The 9,952-nt window shown below is 39.7% G+C and overlaps 1 protein-coding gene across 3 annotated transcripts in view; it reads right to left on the reverse strand.

Moving 5' to 3' along the window:
- The window catches only part of MREG (melanoregulin), a 154,248-nt gene extending 144,450 nt beyond the window's left edge, over nucleotides 1-9,798 (reverse strand). For 2 of the 3 annotated variants that reach the window (XM_055089957.1, XM_055089938.1), the window contains exon 1: nucleotides 9,598-9,798. In XM_055089957.1, the coding sequence (XP_054945932.1) occupies nucleotides 9,598-9,734 (137 nt within the window). In that variant the 5' untranslated portion in view covers nucleotides 9,735-9,798. The remainder of the gene's footprint in view (nucleotides 1-9,597) is intronic. The other variant, XM_055089944.1, reaches the window with a different exon arrangement.
- Between the last annotated feature and the right edge of the window lie 154 nt (nucleotides 9,799-9,952).

The following is a 9,952-nucleotide window of genomic DNA, read 5'->3' on the forward strand; positions in this document are numbered from 1 at the left end:
GATCAAACAATATTTGTATTTTATAAATGTTGCCGAATTACTATCCAGAAATGCAGCAATTTGCATTGCTATGTTGTATGTAAGTTAAATCAGGGCAGTAAGTGTTGATGACATGGAGCTTCTGAGCCCATAACAATTTCTCTTTCAGGATTCTCTATGATCTTTACATAAAGACACTTGGACCTCTTGGATGATTGATCACACTTGCCTGCTTTGCACATGTAGAAGGCGCCCGTCAGGTTGGTTTCAATCACAGCATTCCACCCCTTTGAACTGATGTGTTCAGAAGGAGAGAAGAACTGGCCTCCTCCATTGTTTACCAATAAACTGATCTGACCATAAAAGTCTAAGGTGGCTTTGACCAAATTATTTGCCTAAAGAAAAACATTAAAAGTGAACTGGTTACAGACAGAGAAAGACAAATACTGTATGACAGCACTTATGTGTGGAATCTAAAAAATAGAGTGAATTAGTGAATATAACAAAAAATAAGCAGATTCACAGACATAGAGCCCAAACTAGTGGTTACCAATGTGGAGAGGGAAGCAGGGAGGGGCAATGTAGGGGTAAGAGATTAAGAAGTACAAACTATTAGGTATAAAATAAGCTACAATAATATATTATACAACATGGGGAATAGAGCAAATATTTTATGATAACTATAAATGGAGTATAACCTTTAAAAACTGTGAATCACTATATTATACACCTGTAACATATAAATTGTACATCAACTGCACTTCAATAAATAAATAAATAAAATGTTAAAAGTGAACTGGTTAATAACCTAACTTGCTAATTGGACTTTATCACCTGCTTTAGGAGAGTAGCAGAGCTTGCAGTGTCTCACAGTGAACAGTAACTCTGAGAACCACAGTAAACGGAGAGGTAGTCACAATGAATAAACCTGAAAATCCTATATCAGTGAATAATTTACCAGTATCCTATACCCATAGATCATAGAGCTAAATTTGGAATTTTAATGACAAGATTTATCGAAGGACCTGGATCACCCCTCCATTGTTTTAATTTGTAAGCTACCAACACAGAATAATGGATAGTGATGAAACAGACATTACGAAATGAGTTAAAGGGCAAAAGGCACAAAAGGTAGTCTCTAGATGAAACTGTCCTTGCTTAGCTTCCCTACATTTCTTCCCTTCCTGTCTTTCTTCTGAGGCCACTCACCCAATAGATCATTAGCTCAAGAATCTCCTTCACAGGCTCTGCTTCTAGTGAACCTCATCTAAGATAGCTACTATGGGAAAACTTAAAGCACAGTCAGGTTTAGGGACAACTACTATAAATTTAAATGAATGAAGAAGTAAGATAGATTTGCATTCCTCATAAAACTAAAACTAGAGTTGCCATATGATCCAGAAATCCCACCCCTGCACTGCTGGCCATATACCCAGACAAAACTATAATTTGAAAAGATACATGCACCCCAATGTTCATAGCAACAGTATTACAATAGCAAGACACTGAAACAACCTGAATGTCCATCAACAGATGAATGGATAAAGATGTGATACACACACACACACACACACACACACACAATGGAATAATACTCAGCCATTAAAAAGAATGAAATAATGCCATTTGCAGCAACATGGATCGATCTAGAGATTATCATACTAAGTGAACTAAGTCAGAAAGAGAAAGACAAATACCATATGACATCACATATATGTGGAATCTAAAATAAAACACAAATCAATATATCTATGAAACAAAAACAGACTCACAGATACAGAGAACAGATTTGTATTTGCCAAGGGGGAGGGAAGGATTGGGAGTCTGGGTTTAGCAGATGCAAGCTATTACATATAGAATGGATAAACAACAAGGTCCTACTGTATAGCACAGGAACTATTCAATACCCTATGATAAACCATAATAGAAAAGAATATGAAAAAGAATATCTATATAATTGTCACTTTGCTGACAGCAGAAATTAAACACAACATCGTAAATCAACTATACTACAATAAAATTTTAAAAAACAAAGATAGATTTGCTTTACCTCCTCTTCATTACAGATGTTGCATTTTATGGGAGTGACTTGAGCCTGGCTGGTAGGAGGCGGTCTGGCCTTCAGTTCATCTGTGGCAGATTTTAATCTATCAGACTCATGGGATGCAATGACCACATTACACCCTGAGGAGACAACAGCCAAAGAACAACTAAATATGTTTTCACTGGTTGTCCAAATTCTGAAAGTAATAATGTTTAGAAAATGTTTCATGTATTCCTGTAAAAAAGATGAATTAGGACTTCTGCTTATAGTCAAGATGGAGTAATAGGAACTGAACTTACCCTCCAGCCCAAAACAACTAAAAAACTGAACAAAATATATGCAACAATGATTTCCAGGCACTGGATATCAAGTAGCACAGGATAGTGATCCCAGAGAGTGAACACAAACAATATGAGCCCTATTATTATTCCAGGTTGCTGCCTAGAGAGAGTCTTCAGGCTGCAACATAGGGAGGAGGAACCCATTCAGAGCCCAGCAGTCTCCTGGGTAGAAGAGATGAAGTTGGGAATCCAGGGAGGCCAAAACAGCTAGATTACACAGGGCACAGAGAGAAAGGAGGTACACAGGGAGAGAACTCCAGAGATCTGTAGAGTTCCCTCAGATCTTTAGCTGAGCACTGATCAGTACATACAAGTTAAGGAAACAATCTGAGGCTGGGGAAAGATTGTTCCCAAGCTCTACAAAGTTTCAAAACTGTTTCCAAGTAACTTAATTGCATCACAGAACAAAGTTCAGCAATATTTATAAGAATACAGAAATAACTAGCCTGCAACAAGGTAAAATTCAAACGTCTGGCATCCAGCAAAAAGCCACAAGGCATAGGAAGGAACAGGGAAATACAACCCAGAATGAGGAGAAAAGCAAATTAATAAAAACAGGCCCAGGAATGGCACTGATGACATAATTAAATAAACCAATAATAAAGAGAAAAATATTAAAAGCAGCCAGAGAAAAAGAACACAAAAAAGACAAGGAAGACAGAAGACTTCTTTTCAGAAACAATGCAAGCCAGAAGATAGTGGAATATCTTGAAAGTACTGGGGATGCGGGTGGCAGTGGGAGTTTTGGAACCTAGAACTCTTACCCAGTGAAAATAGCTTTCAAAAGTAATGGCAAATTAAAGACTTATTCACACATATGATATCCAGAAGAATTCATTAAAGTAGACCTGCACTACAAAAAGATTAAAGGAAGGCCTTCAAACAGAAGGACAATGATACCAGATGAAAATCTAAATCTACAAAAGAAGAAAGAGAACTGGAAATGGTAATTATGTGAGTAAATAAAGTAAATATGAAATCTTTTCTTATTTCTATTCAATCTCTCTAAAAGGTAGTGATTGTTTAAAGTAAAAATGATATCAGTGTATTGTAGGCTTTATAATATATGTAGAAATAAAATGTATGAGAACAGCATTTAATTGTTACACAATGTCCAGGAAGGGTGAAATAGAAGTATCCACAGTCCTTGTTTTGCTCAGCTCTAATACACGCTAATTTCAGTTACCTTAGTTTAAATAACACCAGACCCCCAACAACACTGTTCAAATTCCAGTTACCATGGCAGAACTGTGTGTAATTGCATAAAATATAAACTGCACTGCCAGTACAAATCCACAAATCAGCATGCGAATAACAGACACACATCATGGTCAGTGACTAATTGTTTCACTTCTTTCACTGTCTGTAAGTGATTGGCCACTGTGCATCTGTTCTTCAATTCGTGCACAGATGGCAAAGAATGCAGTTGTGTTGCCTCCTTGTCTCCCAATGATAAACCCATGTGACATTTTACAAAAACCGATGACTGAAGGAGAGACTGGCCAACAAAGACGAAAGTGCAACAAAGAAATAAAAATTGGTAACACTTAAAGTGAAATTAGAATTGTATGCAGGGCTTCCCTGGTGGCGCAGTGGTTGAGAGTCCGCCTGCCGATGCAGGGGACACGGGTTCATGCCCCGGTCCGGGAAGATCCCACATGCCGCGGAGCGGCTGGGCCCGTGAGCCATGGCTGCTGAGCCTGCGCGTCCGGAGCCTGTGCTCCGTGGTGGGAGGGGCCACAGCAGTGAGAGGCCCACGTACCGCAAAAAAAGAGAAAAAAAAAAAAAAAAAAAAAAGAATCTGCCTGCCAATGCAGGGGACACGGGTTCGAGCTCTGGTCCGGGAAGATCCCACATGCCGCAGAGCAACTAAGCCCGTGTGCCACAACTACTGAGCCTGCGCTCTAGAGCCCATGAGCCACAACTACTGAGCCCACGTGCCTAGAGCCCGTGCTCCGCAACAAGAGAAGCCACCGCAATGAGAAGCCTGCACACCGCAACAAAGACCCAATGCAGCCAAAAATAAATAAATAAATAAATAAATAAAAGAATTGTATGCAAATGGAGTTATAAAAGGAAGAGCTACCCATGGGAATGCTGACACTCCACCAGTGCTTTCCTTAAGTAAAAATAATAAGCTATGAGACACTGGACTATTCATTTACCTTACTAAGTAATCCTGAACCTTATTGCTCATTGTTGCCTTACATGTTAGTTTATCCTAAAGAGAATGCTTCCTTCTTTTCATGTACAAATATAAAAAGCAGAAATACGTGCCAAGACAGCCTTGAAACAGAGAGAGGGAAGAGCCTCACCACCTCTGGGAAGCCCAGATGTATATGGCAGATTTAAAGCGAATTATATTGATAATCACAACTATGTTGACGACCCTCCTTCCTCTCCCTCACTGAGCCCAGATTGGCAGCTCCTTCTACACGCTCCCATATCCCTGACCTCATTCTAATACAGCATTTAAACCAGTATTGTATGATAATTAAGTCTCCCCCCACTCACTATCATCTCCTGGAGGATTGGGACCCTGTCATTGTAATTATTACACTCACAAACAGTCCACATTCAATATTCATGTATGGAATAAATGACACTTAGAAAGGTAAAGAGTAAAATGACTCTCTGTTTGACCACAACCATTCTAGTTGTACATGATGAGGTAGCTTCCACATATTAAAATAAGGCACTTTAAAAAACTATTTTTCAAGATTAGGTTATAATTTAGAGAGTTACAAATGCAGACAACTTTTGGAAATTCGGATAGGCAATCTGAGAGCTTTATAAAGCAAATATTAAAAAGATTCACCATCAATTCCTTGCAAGACAAGACTAACTTTAAAATAGAATTCAATGTATCAAAATTGATGTATAGGACTTTCCTCATGGCGCAGTGGTTAAGACTCCGCCTGCCAATGCAGGGGACACAGCCTCGAGCCCTGGTCCAGGAAGATTCCACATGCCGTGGAGCAACTAAGCCCATGTGCCACAACTACCGAGCCTGAGCTCTAGAGCCCGTGAGCCACAACTACTGAACCGGCGTGCCACAACTACTGAGGCCCGCGTGCCTAGAGCCCGTGCTCCGCACAAGAGAAGCCACCGCAATGAGAAGCCCGCGCACCTCAACAAAGAGTAGCCCCCGCTCGCCGCAACTAGAGAAGCACGCAGCAACGAAGACCCAAGGCAGCCAAAAATAAATTTATTTATTTATTTATTTATTTATTTATTTATTTATTTTAAAAAACTGATGTATAATTTTCAACAAAGCATATATTATACTGTTAGGAGAACCGTTATTCCTTTCTTCTTCTGTTTCCAGGAGGAAGCTTCTACTCCCAGGAGGGGAAAGAATTGAAATACACATTTCTAGACCAGGTCCAACCCTCAGCCAGGTTTCCCTGAATTAGTAGGAGTAGCTAATCTGAGTAATAAAACGGAAAGGAGAAACAATTTCCCCTGGATTAGCCTCTGCTCATCACCTTCTTTTCTTTGATCTTTCTGCCTTAAAGATGGGCATTAACTGCTCTAGTTCCCAGAGCAGAGCACAGGCTGACAAGGCATGGAAATCTGACATCTACAACTCTTCCTAAATCCACATTAAGAAGTTAAGCCTCATTAAAAAAAAAAAAAAAGAAATCCTCAAGAATACTAAGGTGATTAATGCCTGACTTTGTCCAAGGCCTCAAATAAGAGATATAATGAAAATATAAATAGGATTATTCACAGCAATTATCTAATTAGAAGCTTACTAAATTATCACTAATTACTATCTGAACCCTGAAGGCTTCAGGAAAGTTATCTAATATTAGCAGAGCTATACTGGGACACAACTTTAAAAGGCTATTTATTTTAACTGCTATATAAACTTGAACCAGGGGTCAAAGGTATTACAAGGCAGAATGCTGCAGTGCTGGGTAGAACTAGAAACCTAAATTTCCATTAAAGGAATGGTTAAATAAATTATTACACATCCATACAATAGAATACTATATAACTCTGAGAAGAATGACGTACTACTATACGCACTAGCATGGAAAGAAAAAATTACAGAGCAGTAAGAGTACTACAGTCACAGTTTTGTAAATAACAAAATACACACAAGTGTTTATGTGTGCATGTGGGTGACTCATAGAAAATCACCAGGAAAGGGATTTAGGAGATGGGCAGAATGGGAAAGCTCATGTTTTTCTTTTATATACTTCCATACTACCTGAATTTATTGCAATGCTCTTATTTTATAATAAACTAGAAAATTATTAGATGATATCCTTCTCCTCACCCTTATGCTAAATGATTTGTATGGACTGTTTTTGTTGTTTATATGAGTTGCTAGAGAAATTCAGAAAGCTTGATAAACTTACTTAGAACAAGGTACAGAAGTAACTAGCAAATAATGAGTTATTTCCACATCAGAGGCATTTGTAGCCATATACATTGCTTTTCTGCTTGGGCTGATACTGATTCCTTTCAATCTTCAACTGAGAGTGCTACATTTAAGCACCTTCTATGTCCCTGGTGTTGATAAGAGCCTAGTCACCCGAGCAAGAAAGAGTGCTGTCTTGCCTCACAATTTCCACTTGCAATTCCTACTTTCATTTCATCCACTGTCACAGAAAGAGAATGACTAATTTGAGGACAGAGACAAGGATCTAGCTTGTATTCAATGTGAATGGTCTTAGTTTCAATATTCTTTGATGGAATCAGGACTCCTCTGGTCTAAGAGCATCTGTCAAATAGAGGAAGAGGGTTTCAATTCTATTTGCTATATCCTGCCTTTGTGAGCTAGGGCTTTCAGCATCCTCTCAGAAAAGGGACAGTCAAAATCATTTGGATGTGAAAGACAACACAATAATCACTTTAAAAAGCATGCCTCGGACTTCCCTGGTGGCGCAGTGGTTAAGAATCCGCCTGCCAATTCAGGGCACACGGGTTCGAGCCCTGGTCTGGGAAGATCCCACATGCCGCAGAACAACTAAGCCTGTGCGTCACAGCTACGGAGCCTGCACTCTAGAGCCCGCGAGCCACAACTACTGAGCCCGCGTGCCACAAACTACTGAAGCCCACACGCCTAGAGCCCGCGCTCCGCAACAAGAGAAGCCGCCGCAATGAGAAGACTGCACACCGCAGCGCACAGAGTAGCCCTCGCTCGCCACCACTAGAGAAAGCCTGCACTCAGTAACGAAGACCCAACACAGCCAAAAATAAATAAGTAAAATAAATAAATTTATTTTTAAAAAGCATGCCTCAAAATACAACTTGTAATTCACACCAAAAAATAGGAGCCTTCTCACTGTAAATTGAATTGGCTAACATTTTATTTTATTTGCCCAGTTTGGGTTTCTATAACAATTTTCAGGTAACAGCCATTAATCCTGGCATAAAAAAATAAAGTTGAGCAAGTCAGAGTAAAAATTATTTGTATACTCTTTCACTGAAGGAAATGCATTTCCAATACAACATTACTTTTTTTTTTAAGTACATTGGAAGGTTGAACCAGGATCTGACCAATCTGCTGTGAAGCCTGGTATCTGACCTTCACAGAAAATGATAACCGATTCTACTTTTCTAATGGATTTTCCTGAACAGGGTTAGAGTTTTGGTGTTGGAAGTAAAGTGGGTAGTAATGGTGATGAAGCTACACCAGGGTCAGATTAAGAAATGCTAATTTCCTTTTTTTTTCTTATTAAGATGTATTTTTTCCTTTTTTTCAACATACTTTTTTTTTAAGTTCATACTCTGTGCCGGGCATTAGAAACACAATGGTAAGCAAAGACAACTTACATGTTCATTAAAAAAATTTGAAAAATGAGTACAATTTAACCACTCATCATTCAAATCATTTCCAGAAAAAGCAGTTGCTGATAACAATATTACAAACTTCTTTTCAGTCTTCTGCATATATAGTTTTCATTATCAATTAAACTGGAATGCTATATTTTTAGAATCCTAATTTTTTTCAATTATATGGTATGCATGTGACAACAAAATCTTCAATAGCAAGATGTTTAAATAGCAGCATATTTCATTGTTACTGATTTAGTCATTTCCCTTATCATGTTTCACTATTCAACACTACATTCTTGTACACAAATCCGTGCTTGTCCCTGATTATTTCCAAAGAGTAAATTCCTGAGAGAGGAATTACTAGGTCATGCAGCACAAATACTGTTAACACTTTTGGATTTTTTCCCCAAACTGACCTCTAGAAAGCTCGTAATAATTTACATTCTTGCCTGCCTTCTCACTTCCTCATCAACACTTTCATTTTCCCCAATGTTTTAACATTCTGTTAAAAAAACAATGGCACCTTTTTATTACTATATTTTACATTTCATTGCCAAAAAAGTTGACTATTTTTTCATATACTTACTGCTTTTTTTTTAGTTCTTGTTTTAAAATGCTTGGCCCATATCAGAAGCCTATTTTTCTATCAGTTGTTAGATCTTTCCCTTATTTATTTATGAGATCTCTTTACATAATAAATTTGTTGTACATTGTAAATGTTTTTCTTCATGTTCCTTCAAACTTTATTCATATATATTTTTTAATTCAATGAGGATATACATCTTCATATTTATCTATTTTCCCTTTTGTGGTTTCTTTCCTTGTTTATTGCTTATAAAGTCCTCCCTTCACCCAGGTTAAGGTAAATATTACAAGATATTCGAGAAGATTATATGATGGGAGCCTTTTATCTTTTCCAGTTAAATGAAGTCTTCCCATTTTTCCTAATCATTCATTAAGCAATAAATAGAATTTATTTATTTATTTGCCCCAGCAGCGCCGCTTGTGGGATCTTATTTCCCCGCCCAGGGATCCAGCCCAGGCCTACCGGCAGGAAAGCCCTGAGTCCTAACCACTAGATCGCCAGGGAATTCCCTAGAAAGAATTAATTTTAAATTCACATCCATAATTAGTTCCATAGCATGATTCCACACGTCTCCTTAATCCCCACCTCGGACACAGTATCTTTGGCTCTAAATTTTCCCTTTAGTTTACAAATAGTGGTTCATCATCCACCGCTTCTCCACAACTTTTCTTAGAACTCTCCTCTCTCCACTCTCCCTCGCGGTTTAAATTTCACCCACAGCTATACTTCCTTTGCTTTGCAACTTCACGCTCTCCTAAGCCCGCCTCTGGCGCCCTGGCTCCCGACCCCAGGTTACGGCAGCTTCTAAGGATCCCTCGCTCTGAGTACCCTAGCCCAGGGGCCTGCTCACGCACCTAGATGCAGGAGCTCGGTCGCGATGGCCTTTCCGATGCCCGTACCCCCGCCGGTGACGATGGCCACTTGGTGCTGCATCAAGCCTGCTGCCGGGCAGCTTTTGCCCTTGACCTAAGAACTCACGGCCACGGGACATTTGAGTGATGAAGCGTAGGCCAGGTTAAGTCAATGGGTCCACGCCGCCTTGTAAATATGCCGGACTGAGGGCTCACGCCCACGTGACCTCTCGGGCCCCGCCCCGCCCCGTCCCGTCCCGTCCCGCCCCGCCCCGCCCCGTCCAGTCCACTCGCGCTGCCTCGCGTCGCCCCGCCCCTCTCCATCGCCCTGCCCCACCCCGCGCGGCCGTCTTAGGGG

Source organism: Physeter macrocephalus, chromosome 2 (assembly GCF_002837175.3).
Source record: "Physeter macrocephalus isolate SW-GA chromosome 2, ASM283717v5, whole genome shotgun sequence".
Lineage (NCBI taxonomy): Eukaryota > Metazoa > Chordata > Mammalia > Artiodactyla > Physeteridae > Physeter > Physeter macrocephalus.